The sequence below is a fragment of the Carya illinoinensis genome, chromosome 13, assembly GCF_018687715.1.
Source record: "Carya illinoinensis cultivar Pawnee chromosome 13, C.illinoinensisPawnee_v1, whole genome shotgun sequence".
NCBI lineage: Eukaryota > Viridiplantae > Streptophyta > Magnoliopsida > Fagales > Juglandaceae > Carya > Carya illinoinensis.
Window position 1 is genome coordinate 11423064 of NC_056764.1, and position 20350 is coordinate 11443413.

The window sequence follows — 20350 nt, forward strand, 5'->3', positions numbered from 1 at the left end:
TGATACTATAATATTTTAGGGATGTTTTCCTTTTTATCTAGATTGTGTATAGCAGATAATTAGGCTGTAAATACGTTGGAGATACTTACCTTGTATAGCACTTAGGCATTGGAAATATGGCAACACTGACGTAAATCTCTTCTATATAATCAAAGGAAACCCTATAGAAAGGGTATATAGACTAATTGACATGGTATTAGAGCCCCTACTCTGATTATTGTTTATCCATGGTCTTAATCCTTGCGAGTTTCTAAGTTGTGACGATAGGAAAAAAAATTTCCTTCTCTATTCTCGCACATTGGTGAGTTTTTGAGTTTGTGGTGTTCCCCTAGTGTTTTCTCACATGTCTGTGGGGTTCCAACTTGTGGGCTCATCACCTTGGTGGCTGTCTACAGTTGTGAGTGTTGTTTCTGTGCCAGTCGGCACTTTTTGTGGTTGTTGACAGCTTCTGTGGATGACTTTGAGGTTGTTGGTAGGTTCTGTGTGAAGCTGTGTGGTGGTCAACCAATTTTGGCATGGCTGACAACGGTGCTGGTTGTTCGTTTTCTTCTCTGAGTGCTATCATGTTTGCTGTTTTAGTTGATTTGCTGTAACTCGATTTGGGGCAGGTATCACCTAGGGCTTTCAGTTATTTGGCCTTTTTCTAATTGGGCTTGCAGTTTACGTTGTTATTTACCTTGGCCCATCTCTGTCTTGCCGTGACTATCAAGTCTATTTCCTTGGTCTATTGAGACTAGGGCTATGATGCTACACATCATTCATAGTGTAGCTTAAAGAATACAAGATTCTGTAAACAAAAAGCCTCAGCAATTTATTGATAAACTTTCAGAACACATATTGAAACAACTCATGAACAGAAACTTAAAATATTAACCTTAGTCTTCAGTCTAAGTATATAACATTCACAATTTTATTTTATTTTTTTTGATAAGTAATAATCTTTATTGAATATGAAGAAACTAGGCACTGCCTAAGTACACAGGGAGTATACAAAGTGAGACACCTAGTTACATTCTAGTGGACTATAAAGAAAATAGAAACTCATGAACATTCCCTCCCTTTAGAACAATAGCAGAAAACCACTTGCCCATCTATTTTCTTTTTTCAAGTCACTTTCCTTATGTTTATGGAGAATACTATTGTTCGCTTCACTGGAAAGAACTTTCCTACGTGGGAATTTCAGTTTAAAAAGTTTTTGAAATGGAAAGAATTATCCAATCATATTGATAGTTTTGTTCGAGTTCCCACTGATGAAAAGGAACTTGTCCAATGGGAGGTCAAAGATGCTAAGGTGATCTCCTGGCTATTAAGAATGATTGAACCCCATCTTGTCACCAATCTTAGATGTTTTACTACCGCTCAAGCTATGTGGGACTACCTATTTCTTATTTATCACCAAGACCATAGCACTCGGAAATTCCAATTGGAGTTGGAAATTAGCACTTTTACTCAAGGTAATTTAACCATTGAGCAATTTTATTATGGTTTTATTAATCTTTGGACTGAGTATTTTGCTATTGTTCAGGCTAAGGTTCCCCCTACAGCACTCGCGGCTCTTCAAGTGATTCATGCTGAGAGTCAATGCGATTAGTTTTTGATGAAGCTTCGACCTGAATTTAAGCTTGTTCAAGCAGGTTTATTGAACCGTAATCTGGTTCCTTCTCTGGATATTTGTTTGGGAGATTTATTGAGTGAAGAACAACGGTCATCCACTCATATAGGTATGACTTCTGAAAAAGTCTTTTCTGAGGTTGTGAATGTAGCCTATGCAGCACAAGGGAGGGCGTAACAAGTTACAGTGTTTCAGTTGCAAGGAGTTCGGTCATATTGCTCGCAACTGTCCTAAGAAAGTTTGTAACTATTGCAAGAAAGAGGGCCATATCAGCAAAGACTATCGAGTGCGGCCTCATAACTGCCAATCCCAAGCCTTTCAAGCTGCTGTTCAGTCCTCGTCTTCTGCCGCACCCCCCACTTTAAACTCTCAAATGTTCTCACACCTGCAATGGCCCAACAGATGATTGTGTATACTTTTATGGCTTTAGGCCTACAAGGTACGAGTACTAACTCCACTTCTAGGATTGTTGATTTGGGTACTTCTAATTATATGACTAGTAGTACAACAGGTCTTCATGGTGTTCGTAAGTATGGAGGCACACAAACTATTTAGATTGTTGATAGCAATACTCTTCCTATTACTACTGTTGGTACTTCGGACTCTTCATTTCGAAATGTTTTTGTCTCTCCTAGCTTATCTACCAATTTGATTTCTGTTGGACAATTGGTGGATAATAGTTGTGATGTTCATTTATCTCGTGGTGGTTGTCTTGTGCAAGATCAGGTGTCGGGGACAGTGATCGTGAAGGGGCCTAAAGTGGGATGTCTCTTTCCTTTACAATTTTCTATTCCTACTGTTGTTTCTCTTGCTTGTACAGCTATTGCCAAAAATAATAGTCTGTCATAAGAAATTGGGTCATCCTAATTCTGTTGTATTGACTTATCTTTTGAAACATGATTTTTTTGGGCAATAAAGATTCATTTTCCTTTTCTCCTGTATCTTTCGATTGTGCTACTTGTTGTCTTGGTAAAAGTAAAACTTTACCTTTTCTTGCACATGGTAGTCATGCTTTTAATTGTTTTGAGGTTGTGCATACTGATGTTTTGGGTGTATGTCCTGTTATTTCTCTTGGTCAGTATCGTTATTTTGTGACATTTATCGATAATTATAGTCGATTTACCTGAATATATTTTCTTCATTCTACAGCTGATGTATTTTCTATCTTCCAACAATTTGTTGCACTTGTCGAGACACAATTTAGTACTTGTATCAAAATCTTATGCTCCGACTCAGGCGGGAAGTAAATGTCTCATTCCTTTTAGACTTATCTTCAACAAAAGGGGATCATTTCCCAGCGTTCTTGTCCTTATACCCCTCAATAAAATGGAATCGCTGAGAATTGTCACCTCTTAGATGTCGTTCTTACTTTATTGATTGATTCTTCTATACTTTCTAAGTTCTGGGAAGAAGCTTTATCTACTGTTGTCTACTTGATCAATCGTTTGCCTACTGCCACTCTAAATTATGATTCTCCCTATTTTCGATTATTTGGCATGTCTCCTGAGTATCAATCATTTCATACTTTTGGGTGTGCTTGTTTTGTTCATCTGCCCCCTATTGATCGTCATATTCGTCACAAACTTGCTACCCAATCTGTCACGTGTGCCTTTATGGGATATAGCCCTACTCAGAAAGGATTTATTTGGTATGATGCTCATGCAAACAAATTTCGGATCTCCCAAAATATGATTTTCTTCGAAAATCAATATTTCTTTCAGTCTCAGGTTATTTCTAATCCTCCTATTGCTCTTCTTCTTGCTTTTGATGATGTGTCTTCTTCTATAGAGTGATTTAAACCAGGTGTGGTGTATCATCGACATCTTCCCCATTCTTCAATGCCCCTTCCAGACACTGATCCGTCATCTGATTCTGCTGTTCCTATACCTTGGTGCTCCACCCGGGTTACACATCCACCGAATAGGTATGGTGTTCTTCATACCTCGCTTACTGCCACTCTCGACACTGTTTCTATTCCTCGTTCTTTTACCTAGGCAGCCACCCAAGCATGTTCGCAGCAGGCCATGCAAGAAGAAATCCAACCTCTTCAAGACAATCACACTTGGGATATTATGACTTGTCCCTCTGATGTCAAACCTATTGGTTGTAAATGGGTGTATTCAGTCAAGTTTCGGTTGGATGGCTCACTAGACATATATAAGGCCCGTCTTGTGGCTCTTGGGAACCGACAAGAGTATGGTATTCATTATGAAGAAACATTTGCACATATTGCCAAAATGACTACTGTGATAACTATATTGGCACTTGCTACATCGCAAGGGTGGTCTCTCCAGTAGATGGATGTAAAGAATGCCTTTTTACATGGGGATTTGAAGAAAGAAATTTATGTCTCCACCTCCTGGCATGTTTGCTACACCTTCCTCAGAGGTCTGTTCGCTACTTCAATCCTTGTATGGATTGAAACAGGCTCCGCGTGCATGGTTTGATAAATTTCGCTCTACCTTACTTGCTTTTCAGTTTACTCAAAATTAGTTTGATTCTTCTCTTTTTCTTCGCAAGACTTCTGCAAGAATTGTATTGCTTCTGGTATTTGTTGATGACATTGTGATTACTGGCTCTAATACTAAATTAATTAAGCAATTACAACAGCATCTCAAGGCCTCTTTTCACATGAAAGATCTTGGTCCCCTGCAGTACTTTCTTGGCCTTGAGGTGCAGGTTACTAGTTGGTGTATGTTTTTAGGCAATGCACTAATTTCTTGGAAGAGTAAGAAGCAAGACAGAGTTTCCAAGTGCTCCACTAAGTCTAAGTATCGTGTTATGTCTTCTGTCTGCTCTGAGTTCACATGGCTTTGTGGTTTATTAGGTGAAATTGGTTTTTCTCAGCTTCATTCCACTCCTCTTTTTGCTGATAATATAAGTGCTATTCAGATCGTAGCTAATCTTGTTTTCCATGAGCGTACGAAACATATCGAAGTCAATTGTCATTTCATAAGCGAAGCCTTTGACAAACATGTGATTACCCTTCCTCACATTTCCACTGAACATCAAACTGCAGACATATTCATTAAAGTTCTTTCTCGGTACTGGCATCAGTTCTTGGTTGACAAATTGATATTTGATTGATACTATAATATTTGATTTGTAATATTCAGGGATTTTTTCCTTTATATCTAAATTGTATATAGCAAATAATTAGGCTGTAAATACGTTGGAGATACTTACCTTGTATAGCACTTAGGCGCTGAAAATATGGCAACACTGACGTAAATCTCTTCTATATAATAAAAGGAAAACCCATAGAAAGAGCATTCAAACCAATTAACAATTATTACAACTTTCTCAAATTCTCACACAAAATATAACAAACAATTCAATTTTTTTAAATCCTAATTCAACTTTTTCAAATCCCAAAACAATAATTATATTAAAAAATAATATTTTAACAATATTTAATCAACATTTATCTTTCATCTAGAACCATCTTATCTCATCTCTGAATCCAAACCAACCCTTAATCTGTTGAATACCTCTCAAATTTGTCCAGTTAGCCAAAACCGCTACCACAGTCTCAGGCATAACCCAAGCCAACTCTACCAATAACTTTATTCCATAATCTTTGCGCTATCTCGTAGTGTAGTAAGAGGTGGTTCACAGATTCACCCCCTTCCTACACATGCAACACCAATATGCGATGATCACCCTACGTTTCCTCAAATTATTAGTTGTGAGGATCTTACCCAAAGAAGTAGTCCACACAAAAAATGCTACCTTAGGTGGTGCCTTATGTCTCCAAAGCTTTCTCCATAGAATTTGAATATGTGGCTCTTGAGTGAGGGACTTATAAAAAGAGTGTACTAAGAAAGTGCCTTTACATGCAAGTATCCACCACAACCTATCCTGTGAGTTACTCGGTTTACTGGAATACAAAAGGCTGAAAAGGCTTCAAAACTGCTCATCTCCTAATCTTGTGCAACCTTACTACAATTGACATTCCACTGAATTTGCTCCCCCAATCTCACCATTACCTCCACCACTGAAACATCTTTGTCACTTGTAACCCGGAATAGTAAAGGAAAAGATTCCTTTAGAGCAACATTATCACACCAAGTGTAATACCAAAATTTAATTCGGGTTCCCTCTCCTAGAAAAAATCTAGTGTGGCGAGTGAAAACCTCCCACCCTTTTCTTATATGTTTCCACAACCCCACTCTATACGCTACTCTCACTTCTTTTGTGCACCAACCCCCCCATAGACCCCCATATTTGCCAAAGGGTTTCAGGTTCCTTATGATACCTCTACAACCATTGACCAAGTAACACCTGATTAAAAGATCTCATATTTCTAATACCCAAACCACCATTTGAGAGAAAGCATACCTTCTCCCACTTAACAAGGTGAAATTTGAATTCCTCCCCCACTCCACCCAACAAGAAGTCCCTTTGTAGTTTCTCCAGACAAAGTGCCACATTTGCTGGAATAGGGAACAAGGGCAAAAAATAGGTTGGTAGATTAGAAAGTGTATTCTTGATCAGGGTAATCCTACCACCTTTTAACAAGTACATTCTCTTCCATCCTGCTAAACGATGCTCCACGTTCTCAACCACTAAATCCCACAATGGAGCCGCTCTCGAGGCAACTCCCACCAGAAGTCCAAGGTAAATCATAGGTAGCACGGCAATCTTACACCCTAAAATACTAGCCAACTGTTTGATACACCAAACTCCTCTAATAGGAACCATTTCTGATTTTTCCAAGTTTACTTACAACCCGGAAATTGACTCGAAATAAAGGAGAAGGGCCTTCAAAACTCGAACCTGGTTTTGATCTGCTTCACAAAAGAAAAGAGAATCATCTACAAATCACAAATGAGAAATATTAATAAGTCCCCTATCTGGGGAACCGATTGCAAAACCAACCACAAAACCATTCGCCACAGGGCTGAGGACATTCTACTCAACGCCTCCATCACAATAACAAAGAGTAATGGGGACTGGATCTTAAACCTCGTGTACTATTAAAGAAACTAGTTCAGCTTCTATTTATCAGTACGGAAAATTTCACTGTTATGCATCACCGGATCTATGAGCACTATCTCTCCCCAAAACCACATTTCTCCAAAAGGTCAAGAAGGAAGTCCCAATTAACATGGTCATACGCCTTCTCGATGTCTAACTTGCAAATAATCCTTACATCGCCAACTTTCAAGCGACTATCTATACATTCATTTGCGATAAGAACCGCATCTAGAATATGTATATCCTATACCAATGCATTTTGGGATTTTTGAAATTATCTTTCCCACTACCTCACTCAAGCGATTCTCTAACACCTTGGAAATAATCTGGTATACCTCATTGACTAAGCTAATAGGCCAAAACTCCTTAATATCCTCCAGGCCGATTTTCTATGGCTTTCTTTCAAACATGTTGGGAAGTGATCAAAGAAGGTATAATGGGTGTCTTTCATGAGTTTCATGAAAATGGTTTGTTCAAAAAGAGTCTCAATGCAACTTTTGTTCCTCTCATTCCAAAAAAACCCATCATGGTAAAGATAAAAGACTATTGCCCTATTAGCTTCATGAGCGGGATTTACAAGATCCTTTCGAAAGTTTTGGCGAATTGATTGAGCATGGTTGTTGAGAAGTTAATTTCAAAACCTCAAAACGCCTTTGTCCGAGGTAGGCAAATTCTTGATTCGATGCTTATTGCCAACAAATGCTTGAATGGTAGACTCAAGTCGAGAGTGTCGAGGCTCTTGTGTAAGCTTGATATGGAGAAGGCCTATGACCGTATTAATTAGAGATTTTTGCTCTACATACTAGAGAGATGTGGCTTTGGTTCGAAATGGTGTTCTTGGATCAAATAGTCTATCTCTATTGTTTGTTTTTCTGTCTTGGCGAATGACACACCAAAGGGCATTGTAAAAAGCTCAAGAGGCTTGAGACAAGGTGACCCTCCATCCCCACTACTTTTTGTTTTTGTAATGGAAGCATTTAGCAAGATGATTTCAGGTGTCGTGGAAGGCAAGTTCTTATCCAAATTCTTGGCAAGGGAGGCAAAAATACTGGTTCGGTTCACATATATCACCTATTATTTGCTAATGATACCCTAATCTTTTGTGGCACCAGTCATGATCAAATTCGAGCTTTGAGGGCAATTCCTTTATGCTTTGATGCTGCTTTGGGGTTGAACGTGAACTTGGCTAAATCAGAAGTAGTCTTGATGAGGAATGTTGTGAATGTCAAGAGCATGGCTAAACATTCTAGAATGCAAGATACCTAGCTGCTGATAAAATACTTGGGTCTTCCTTTGGGTGCTCCATTCAAATCGAAATCGATTTGGGATGATGTACTAGAAGAAATGGGGCAGAAATGGGCTAGCTGGAAAAAGTTGTATTTATCCAGAGGTAGTAGGGTCATTTTAATCAAAAGTACCCTTGCCAACTTACTTTCCATCACCCTTTCCACTTCCCACCAAGGTGGCTCATCGCATGGAGAAACTTCAATAGGATTTCTTGTTGTAGGGGAGGGGGGTGAATGATGAGTCTAAATTTCACTTGGTAAAAGAGTTATTTATCAACAAAAAAAAAATTCACTTGGTAAAATGGGCCACGGTGTGCTCCCCTATTCTAGAATGAGGATTGGGTATTCAGAAATTGAAATCTTTTTTTTTTTTGGACAAGTGACATTGAAATCTTTTAACAAAGCACTGCTTGCCAAATGGCTATGGAGATACCACAACAAACAAGGAGCATTAGGGAGAGCCGTCATAGAATTGAAGTATGCTAGACCATGGGGAGAATAGTGTTCGAATGAGGTAAGTGGGCCATATGAGGTGGGATTATGGAAACACATAAGAGGAGGATGGGACATTTTTTTTTTTTTTAGGTAAGGGGATGGGACATATATTCAAGAAATATTCGTTTTGAGGTGCGTGATGGGTCCAAAATAAAATTTGGCATGATGGATGGTGTGGCGATAGGACACTCACTGAAGCTTATCCAAAATTCTAGGGCACAGCAAGAATGAGAAGTTTTAATTGCAGACCTCTTAAGTATGGTTTGGTAAGTGAGAATTTTGAGATGAGAATTTTAAGTTTTAATATGAAATATTAAAATATTATTTTTTAATATTATTATTGTTTTGGAATTTGAAAAAGTTAAGAAAAAATTGAGTTATTTATTATATTTTGTATGGGGATTTGAAAAAGTTGTAATAATAAGATGAGAATTTTGAGTTTGAGATTAGAATTTTCTTGAGCCAAACCAAACCTTAATCTTATCTCATGGTACTCCCCCAATGGAATGTTAAATTCTCCGAAGATGCACAAGATTGGGAAGTTGACGCTTTCTAGGAGTTCTATGACCTAGCGGTGTACTCTACCCATATAATGAGGGAAGTTGAAGATCAGATCTTTTGGTACCCTTCTAAGAAATGGAAGAATTTTATTTTTTAATAAGTAAAAGTGAAATTTTATTGATAGAAATAGGCATAGCCCAAGTACACACGAAGTATACAAAGAAAATGCCTAAATACTATTAAGCACTAGTGAGGGAAACAAACAGATCATGAGAACTGTCCTCATTACAACTAATGGCCGAAGCCCAATAAAATAAAGTATTATAAAAGAAATTCTTCAGCTCATCCAAGGAACGTTCCCAATCTTCAAAACACCTTTTATTTCTCTCCATCCACAAACACCACATAATGCAGAGAGGCAACAATGATCACTAGGGAATCCCAAGAGAGCCTTGTAACAGGATCACATTGAGAACTTATTACTCCCACCAAGAATCCAAATCATCCTATCCTCCATCACACTACCGAATGACATAGCATACAAGGAATCAAAAAAATCAGCAAACATTCCAAGTTCTCAATCATGAGCCACTCTAAAAATATTGACATTCCAATGGAAACATTAGAACACACCAACAAATCAGCCATCACAGCTTCTTTATCACTAAAAATCTGATAAAGAGACAGAAACACATACTTAAGAGCCCTTGCACCACACCATCATGCCAAAAGTAAACACCATGACTACTTCCAACTGCCAACCTGAAAAAGTTGGAGAAACCCTCCCATCCGGAACAAATATATTTCCAACTTTATTAGACCACCAAACCCCCCTCAAGCTTCCATATTTTGAATCTATAAGAACTCTCCACAAGCCTTTCCTTTCCTGATGATATCTCCACAACCATTTCCCCAAAAGAGTTTTATTGAAGGTCCTCAAGTTGTGCACCCCCAAACCATCACAAGTTACAGGAGAACATTTTTAATCCCACCCAACAAGATGAAATTTGGCTTCCTCCACAATATCTCCCCAAAGGAAACTCCGAAAAGTTTTCTCAATATGTGCTACCACCCCTGTAGGTAATGGAAATAAAGATAAAAAAACATGTAGGGAGGTTGGATAAAGTGCTTTTGATAAGAGTTAGGTGCGGTTTACATAGTGAATTGAGATGAAAGTTGAATAAAATATTATTAGAAATTTATTTTTTAATATTATTATTATATTAGGATTTGAAAAGGTTGAATTATTTATTATATTTTGTATGAGAATATGTGAAAATTATAATGATGAGATGAAATGAATTAAGATCATTTCTCAATCCAAACGGGGCCGTAATCTACCGCCCTTTGATAAATAAATTCTATTCCATCCTGACAACCTTCTATCAAGCTTTTCTAACACACCTTCCCATATAGAGCTCACCTTGAAAGCAATCCCCAATGGAAGACCAAGATATTTCATGGGTAGCATGATATCTTACAACCCAAGTTGTCTGCCAACCCTAAACATTAGACACTGTACCCACAAGAACCATTTCAGACTTTGAAAGATTCACCTTCAAACCTAAAACAGCTTCAAAACAAAGCAAAAGAGTCCTCAAATATTGAATAAGACCACAGTCCGGCTCACAAAAAAATAAAGTATCATCAGCCAAAAGAAGATGAGAAATATTAACACCTCCCATAGTAAAACCAGCAAGAAAGCCTCCATCAACAGTAGCACTCAACATGCGACTAAGTACATTCATCACGATCACTAACAAGAAAGGGGAAAGAGGTTCACCTTGTCTTAATTCCCCTAGAGCTGTTAAAAAACCCCTCCGGTGCACCATTCACCAAAATTGAAAATCGAATAGTAGAGATACAATGTCTAATCCATGAAATCCATCTTTCTCCGAAACCACATCTCCCAAGTAACACAAAAAGGGTTGACATGATCATATGCCTTCTCCATGTTTAATTTGCAAAGGATGTCAGGTGTTCCCACCTTGATTCTACTATCCAAACATTCATTGACAATTAGAACGGAATCCAAGATTTGTCTTCCTTCACAAAAGCATTCTTAGGTTTTGAAATAGTGTTACTCATAATGGCAGTCATTCGGTTAGCAAGAACCTTGGCAAGTATCTTATACACCCCATCAAGGGGATGCTTGGGGAATGAGATGGAATGAATATTTTGTAAATAGTAGTAAGATGATTTGTGAATAGTTCTTTTTATAGGTAAGATGATTTGTGAATAGTAGTGAGATAATTTGAGTTAGATACCGTTTGGATAATGAGTTGAGATGAAAGTTGAAAGTTGAATAAAAATATTGTTAGAATACTATTTTTTAATATTATTATTATTTTAAAATTTGAAAAAATTGAATTGTTTATTATATTCTGTGAGAATTTGAAAATGTTGTAATGATGAGATGAGATAAGATAAAACACTTTCACTATCTAAACAGGGTCTTAATGTTCTATGAGGTTTTGGGAAGAGAGAGAGAGAGTTGAAAAAAAACATATTATAAAATTAAAATATTATTAGAATATAAATTTTGAATATTATTTTTATATTATGGACGCTTTATTCTGTCTTCACTTATGAAGAGTCAAGCCGATACAATAGGCATTGCAATGCGAAGAGCTTTGCTTGGACAAATAGAAGGGATTTTGAGATTTGAAAATGTTGAATAGTTTTTGTTTGAAAGTTTAGAAAAGTTGTAATGATTAGTTTGAAAGTGTTTGTGTTTGAATGGTGTTTGGAAAGAACATGAGATGAGATGTGATGAAAATGATTTCCAAACATCCCCTAACAAGGCTGATGGGTCGAAACTTCTTCAGCTCCACTATTTTCTCAAAAAAAAAAAAACTTCTTCACCTCCACTACCCCCACTTTCTTAGGAATAAAGGCAATAAAAGTTGCATTAAGGCTCTTTTCGAATTTTCCAAAGAACGAAATTTGTAAAAGACCTTCATAATATCCTCGCCAACCATATCCCAACAATCATGATAGAAGGCCATAGAGAACCCATCCGGAGTTGGTGCTTTATCCTTAGCCATCCCACGAATCGCTTGAAAAACTTCATCCTCCTCAAAGAAAGGGAAGTTCACAGTCAATTCCTACTATCAAGCCATGATCACGACTAATACAAATTCATTCCCTCGGAAGAGTATTTGGAAGACAAAAGCACCCCTGAAGGCAAATTTTTTTGTATGGACGGCTTCACTAGGGAAGATCCTTGCAATAGACAACCTATGAAAACATCACATCATAGTCATGGATCGATGTTGTATGTGCATAAAGAGTGGAGAGTCTATAGATCATCTATTACTTCATTGTGAGATTGCTACGACCTTGTAGAATGACTTCTTTGCTTGGATGGGATTAGCTTGAGTGATGCCAAAAAGAGTAATCGATCTCCTAGCTTCTTGGTGAGGCATTTAGGGAAACCCTCATATTGCAACAATGTGGAAGATGGTCTCAATATGTCAATGGTGGTGTATTTGGAGAGAGAAGAATATAAGAAGCTTTGAAGATCGAGAGCGGTCAATAAATGAGCTTAGAATTTTATTTTTCAATACTTCACTCCATTGGTCAATTGTAATTGATTTTAATGGCATGTCTTTTCATGATTTCCTTGTATCGCTAAACTAGAATGCATAGGGAACGCTATTGTATATGTCCCGTATATACTCAGGCTTTTGTCTAATTTTGTAATTCATGATCAATAAAATTTGTGGTTATCGATTAAAAAAAAATTCATACAAGCGAAGAACCATTAGCATGCAAATAGGTAGCTTTGGAGAGAGAAAAGTTATGTTTTCCAACCGAACCCTCTTTCCATGAATAGAACCTCTAACAAATCAAGTGGTCAAGATTGTACCTTAGGGTGCGCAAGCAATACAGGAACAAGGTCGTGCCACTGTGAAGATATGCATCCCGTTAATAGATATAGACTGCTTGCCACAAGTGCTGAATGCACCAGGGGAATGGGACCAAAATTATGGTTATCCTGCATCATGAAGGAAGCATTAGTAAAGATAAATAGCATGGAAGATGGATCTGAAAGGTGAGAGAATTAAGTACAACCTGTCTATAGCCACCAAGAACGATCAGCAAATAAAACACCAGGTCAAGAAGCTGCTCCAACACTTTTACATCGTCTAGCAAAATCTGTAATATTTTAATCGGTGAGGATCATCACATTTTTTCTCTTATTCTACTCCCAAAATCTTCATAATTTTCTAAACAAATATCTAAACAGGTGGAAAGAGAGATATGCAGGCAACCTATGCAACTGACCAGAAAAATCTAAAGCATCTGCATTTATGTCCCTTTATCATGTGAAAATTACTTACACTGACTGTAATTGTAGAAAATCCCATACACAGAGTAGCAAAAATGGAGATTTAGATAGGAACACAAACTACGTATATCATTCTATATCTATTATATGCCACCATAACCAACAAGATCAAGCCAAGTCCTCAAAAACCAGGAGATGGGTCAGGGCTTCTCTTTTAAATTAAAAGTTCAAACAATTACAACCCTTTCCCTGTTCTTATCCCAAGGGGGAGCGCTTCACCACTTTGGGCAATACCCATATATAGATTTAGCTAGGGGGAGTGCCTAAACAAGAGTTTTAGCAACACTATCACTGAATACTAAAACGTTATAATCTTGGCCAGCAAATTCATATGGGAAATACCCATATATAGTTAAACTCTGCATTATGTTATTGATCACCCAGATAAACAATTTTTAGGATTTATAGCCAGTGGATACAACAAGAACAAAAACAACAAAACAGAACAGAAGAAATAAAACTATGGCAGGAATTGCTAAAAGTAACCTGCTCAACTTTAGCATGACGAGGTGATAAGTCACACATGGTATGCAAGAGCCGAATACCACATAACAAATATCTGAAAAGAGCTTCCTCCCTATCAGATGATATGAGAACTCCAAGAAGGTGCAAAGGAAGAAAGGTTGCTAGCTTGTCCATATCAATCTGATAAATTGATAATATTAAATAAGATATATTGATAAAAATATAAGATCAGAATTGCAAGATGAGAATGATATTAAAGGTTTTGTTTAACCTTTATCATCGATCCTTTTTCGGTAAGGTGGTGAATTGTAAAATTTTCAGAATCCCTCAATAATTTGTTAAGTTCCTGAGAACTAAGCCCATGTAACTCCTTCACTGCTGCAATTAAGTCAATGGCCTGTTCATACAATAAATTAAACAAAACATGAGAGATAGAAATTGGGTCCAAAGAACAAAATGAACTTGAACACAAACTTTTTTGAAAGGATGCAAAAGAGATGTCTACATCCAATTCACAAAAAAAAGAACTGGCATATGTGTGTGTGGATGAAGTCTGTCTCAATGTATTTAGCACCAAAATTTACTTTAATTTATAACTCTTACTTGTGCAGCACTACATGACGGTTCTTCCTTTGCATGCCTCATCATGGAGAATCTAGAGCCAATAAAAAGAAAAGAACATGGATGGAAAAAACATAGAAAATAAGCACCAAGTACGATTCAAGACCATAAGGCATTCAATAATGTATAAAAGTACAGGAAAAAGCTGAGAACTGAATGTGTTGAAGCCACTTTAAGTGCTAGATAGTGAGGCAGACATTAGGTCTGCACAAAAGCAAAATGATATATAGTTTCATATGTACCAGAAGGAAAAGCATTTCCCATGCCGTCCAAATGTCAAATGATCCTAAAGTGATCATTCCAGAATGTACTTAACTTTTAGTTGCAAAAAGACATCAATATTTAGTATGTGCACCAAGCACACACCATAATGTCATTGAACCTTACTCTTCAACATTTGGAATGTTGAGTTCTTGATGACATACTGGTAACTTCTGCACATGGACAAACTATACTAAGCAATATCATATGTTGGAAAAAGTTGATCTTGCCATCCCAAATTAATGAAACTGTTATATTACATCATATCCAACCAATATATCTAACATGCATATGGATGGATGGTCAAACACCTAATCTCCCAAAAATCCAAATATATTAACATGGACATGCTTGGCAACCAAGGATATGAGATTTATGCAGCAGTGCCAACGCAAATGTGAAAAAAAAATTACCATGAGAAAATTTAACAAAAAAGAAAATATCAAAAACAAAACACAAGGAGTTATCAATTATGTGCCATGTGGCCAAGAAGGGCCATGTCATGTTAGAAAAAAAGAGCTGATAAAAAAACAAGAAAGAGGTTGGTGGCTATATAGAAAGTACAACAAATTCTTGAAGGAGTAAGATATAAAATACACTGAAAAACCTAATGGAGGCCACATTAGGAATTCTACACACGTGTGTTCTATGCTGCTAGAAAAATCTAATGAAAGCCACAATAATGAGATAGGAAAAATACATCCACGACACAAATAGCAAACAGCCACATCCTTCTTATTCATCTCAATTCAATTATAATATTACCCTTGGAGTATTACTAGCTTTATAAAAAACCCTAGGGGTTGGCTCAAGTGGTAAAGGCCTTGGTCTTGGTGGTATACTCCCTCCAAGATCTAAGATTCGAATCCTCCTGGGTGCAAACAATCTCTAGGGCCATCAGACTGGAGAATTTTTCCCTTGAATTACCCGAGGTGCACTTGCAGGAAATTCCTTGACGAGGGCCTATGCACCCCCAGGATTAGTCGGGACACTATTCTCGAACACCCAGCTCCAAAAAAAAAAAAAAACTAGCTTTATAGAAATCAATACAACTTTCCTAGAGCTTGTAACTAGCTTAGCTACAATATGTGCTTGCGAGTGCAAAATGCACATAAACATGCATATGTAAATAGAATTAACCCCCCCCCCCCCCCCCCCCCCCACCAAAAAAAAAGGGGCATCTTCTTTCCAAAGCAAGTGAAGTGTTATATACAAAACACAAGAAAACCACAATACCCTAGAGGCCATAAACTCAAGTATGCCCTAGAATTAAGGGCTAGTTTGAATTAAAGACTTTCTTGATCATTTCTGAAATATTTGGGCAAAAACTTTAGGAGAGAGGTTTTTGTGAGGTTTTGTGAAAGTGATGATGTAACACCCTAGTCTCACGTCGAGAAAATGAATAATTCACATAGCGTAGATTAGTTATAAAAGTAGTCATGAGTGTTATTGCCTACTTACTAGGAGAAAGTAACCTTTATGAGTAATTCTACAAAATCTTCAAATTGACTAATATTTTAGGGTTTATAGTCTATATTGGCCATCGCTTTCCTTGTGCCATTACACATGATATTAGAGCCACCTAGTAAGGCTAGCCATGTGATTCTAGAGCATTGTAAAACATGGCCCCAACTATGGTCCATATTCTTAAGAGGGAGAGTTTGTAAACCCCTAGTCCCACTTTTTTTCTCCAAGAAAAGGAATAAAGCACATAAAGTTGGTTAGTTACAAAGGTGGTCATGAGTGCTAAGTCCAACATTTGCTACTTACTAGGTGAAACTGAGCTTGACTATTCTTTTGATGCTATAGTAAAGATGTGGCTAACGCATTCCTTAGGTACTTCCAGATGGAGCCAGTAGAAAATATGTTTTGATTGAAATAGTTTTTTATAGGTAATCAAAGATTTTATTCAAAATTGAAAGGCAATTCACATAGTTTTTGACATATGATTATTGAAAATTTTGTGAGATATTTGGAAAAGAAATATTTGTGAGTTCCTTTTTTTGTTTTTGGATTCTGTGATAGCTGTTTTGCTTTCTGTGTTTGTAAAATCATAGAATAAAAAAATTAGATGGAAATTATCTTTAAAAATGAAAATTTGTTTTGTGTGTAAAAGATGTTTTGGATTGAATGTAAAAACTTTTTTTAAAAAATGAGATATTTCCTGAAATGGTCACATCTGAAACCAAAGATGGTGCGTAGTTTTAGACTAAAATGATTAGATGGAAATTATATTTGAAAAATGAACTTTTGGTTTGGTGTGTAAAAGATGTTTTGATTGAAGTTAAAAGCTTCTTTTTAAAATAAACGAGATTTTCCTGAAATTGTCACATCCCAAACCAAAAGATGGTGCGAAGTTTCTGAAATATTTTGCACATCTTGTCTTGGGGAAATTTTTCGATAAGTAGACAGTAGTAATGATTTTATTGATGCAAACAATAGGATAGAACATGCAAACAATAGTAATGATTAATTGTCATCACAGATTGATATTTCAACATTGTCTTGCCAACCTACTCCAATCACCCGAACAAGCTCCGAAAAGCAAAGTTCATAGTAAGAGCCTAGTACCCAAATAGTCAAAAATCGTACAAAAATGAAAATTTTAGCAAGCAAACTATAGTTGCACGTCAATTCTCTACACAACATACTAACTTACACATATTCAAACAAACACAGCCAAGAAAAGCAAAAGTGAAATAAAACAGACAAATCTAAAAACACAATTTAGGAAACCCTAGATTTAGAGCAAGCAAAGTATCTTGAACGTTAAAGAAAAAATAACCAACCTACAAAAGCAGAGCGAGCTTCGAGGACAAGTTTGTTGAAAAATAGAAAGAACTTGAACACAACTTTAAAATAAATAAATCAGAAAGCTGACCTGGGAACCGTACTGTCCGTGTCGGCGAGCTTCGAGTACAAAGAAGCAAAGAAGAAGAGAAATTTCGCGGGGGTGCAGGGGTTAATGCACACGACGATGTGGGGATTGAGAAGTGAAAGCTATGATTGAAAGACTGACGTTAATTATTTGTAAGCTTTTTATTGCTGTTTTTTATTTGGTTATGGCTGTTTTGCGACTAGCTATTAGCTAACGTGCGCTGGTCAAGCTTTTATTTCGAAGTGGTCTTTACTTTTGAGTTCCATTTTCTGACCGGACGTCGTGCAAAGATCACGTTAACACCCATTAATGATATAATGACACGTCAGTTTATCTTTTATAATTATCGATAATTTTAGAAAAAATAATAAATATAATCTTTTCAAAAAAACTAAATATAAAATTTATATGAAAAAATTAATTTTTTAATACTAAACTACATATTTTTTAAAATGATTGTATGCGTTTATGCACTCTACGACTATATGTAATATTACTTTAAAAAAACATTTCAGCTATAAAATAATTAAACAAAAATAAATTTATAAACTAAAGTATTTTAATATGGTACATTATATTATAAACTAATTTTTATAGTTAAATAAATTTAATGTATAGCATAAAACCACGTTAGCTTATAAAATACTTTTATAAAATCATGTTGCAGTTCTCGATACAAAAACCATTTCTTTTGATGCATTGGCAGAAATTTAAAGGTCTTTAGGATAAATATGAGCAAATAAACCATTACGACAATGTTTTCGAGATCACCATGTTTCTTGTGATTTGTGATTATCAGAAATTTTTTTTAGTAGTGTTGGATAGTAGAATTGCTATAAGAATTCTAGAATGTCTTAATATATGCTGACTGGGGTTGGGGTCGACGCTAGCGCCAGGGGATAAACTCCCTGTAAAATAGGAAAGAAAAATTAAAACAAAACACATTACGCTCTAGGTTCTAATGGGATCTTCATTGGATCCTAAACTAGGTTCGTGAGACATGGGGTTTGGATGAGAATGTAGTGAAGACACTTGTTAGAAACCAACCGAACAATGGAATTGTCAAGCTTGACGTGAAATTTAAAATGCATGAACCAAAGAAGGAGCATCAAGAGGGTATGGCACTAAATTTTGAGGCTCCATAGGAAGTGGACATTGAAAAAGTTGGAAGGGTTGTGGTCTTGAACACAAACAACCTTCCTTTGGTCGGTGAAGTAAGCCTTGGTGCTGACCTTGTTTGGTTGGATGGGATTGCCATGTGCTCTCATGGAATCTCTTGCGACTCGGCATTGCAAGTGACTTATATTATAAGGAGTAGGGTCTTGGAAACAATCGTAAAGGCATGACATTTGTTTACCATCCTGATGGTTTTTTGTTGTTTCGAAAGATTGCTGCTCTTGATGGTATGGAGTGGTTCTCTATAATCAACATCCCTAAGCAAGACTTGTTCCCCAGTCGTAACCACTTTGTCGCTTTTATTTCTGATGGTAGTTGGTACACCATGATCTATGTCTACATGGGTGGAGGGTTATTAATTAATTTTCTAGCACTACCACTTAATTTCAGGAACATTAATTAACCTCTTATGAGAAAACTCTTTAAATAATACTTTTACGTATATTAAATTAAAAAGAGTGAAAAAGTGAACGTATAAAAGAAAAACTTCTCTCTCCACAAATTTTCTAGAGAAATCATTTAGATCTCTTGATATTAAAACATGAAATTTTTTAAAAAACTCTACTAGCCTCCTAAGCAATGTAAATGTGCAAACAACAAAGTGACTTGGGTTGTACGATAAGCAAAAATTTGAATTTGTGAGAATTTTACCCATTGAGGTAATTCGAATTAACCTTATTTAAAATTGATATTAAAGCCTATGCTGCTTGTTTTCGCCCATATGAATATGATTACATGTTGTTTTATACTTTGGAATGAGGTTAAAAGCATGTAATTGATGAAATGCCATGATTGTTTGTATTTTATATTTTTCATTAAAGGCTACAATGTGACATGTTTAATATTGAATTCTCTACATGAAAACATTCATTATAATGTCATAAACATATCTCTTATATTTGGTGAAATTTTATTGTATATAGAAGAATAAATCTAAAACCCTAGTTTTAAAATTCATGTTTGGGCCATAAAATTGAGCCAACTTTTAACCAACCAAATCTTATTTTCTAGAAATAATCTTTTAAGAGCATTGTTAATGAATTATGCATATGTAAATGACATTTTTGATGAATATAAGATGAATTTAGATTTTAACTATTCTATTTATATTAGTCTCCATATTAAAATAACTATTTTTTCATTATATAACAATAATATAATATAAGATGAATTTTAATTTGTCTATTCACATCAAATCTTCACATTAAATTATCCATTTATTCATTATATAATAAAGAGTAATTAATAATTTAAAAATATTTAATTTTTTTAATTATTAATTTATTTTATTTTATCATATTTTACTATTCTACCTATTATATATTAATTAGTAATCATATTCTAATTAAATTATGGGTTAAAAAATTATATTTTTCAATTGTGTGTATTCAATTTTCCAATCCAAATATATTATATTCTGCCAAACGTTTTAAAAATATTCAGAGGAGGGAGAGTTACAGAAAAATAATGATTTGCTCATTGTACAGTAACAATCAAATTTGATTATAACTTTACATTTATTGTAACTAAAAGCTAAAGAATTTAAAATTGGCTAATCCAAGCATATCTACTTTTATCTCTAACAATTAAAAAGATACTTTATTTTTAGATATGGCTATTCCATTAACAATGCTCTAAGGTTAGAAAGCTTGGTTCATAAGCTTTAAATTGACGTATCATACGCTTAATTATGAGTAAGTTATGATTGATTGAAAATAGGT

The 20350-nt window shown here is 35.8% G+C and overlaps 1 protein-coding gene across 4 annotated transcripts in view; it reads right to left on the minus strand.

Annotated features, from left to right (window-relative positions):
* LOC122291820 (nodulin homeobox-like) overlaps positions 1-17662 on the minus strand; it is a 29248-nt gene extending 11586 nt beyond the window's left edge. For 2 of the 4 annotated variants that reach the window (XM_043099813.1, XM_043099811.1), the window contains exons 1-6: positions 17457-17661; positions 14297-14348; positions 13965-14090; positions 13715-13873; positions 12952-13035; positions 12746-12874 (exon numbers count right to left, since the gene is read on the minus strand). In XM_043099813.1, coding sequence (XP_042955747.1) covers positions 12746-12874; positions 12952-13035; positions 13715-13873; positions 13965-14090; positions 14297-14341 — 543 coding nt within the window. In that variant the 5' untranslated portion in view covers positions 14342-14348; positions 17457-17661. Of the gene's footprint in view, positions 1-12745; positions 12875-12951; positions 13036-13714; positions 13874-13964; positions 14091-14296; positions 14349-14556; positions 14749-17456 lie in introns of all 4 variants that reach the window. The other 2 variants (XM_043099812.1, XM_043099814.1) reach the window with 2 other exon arrangements.
* Between the last annotated feature and the right edge of the window lie 2688 nt (positions 17663-20350).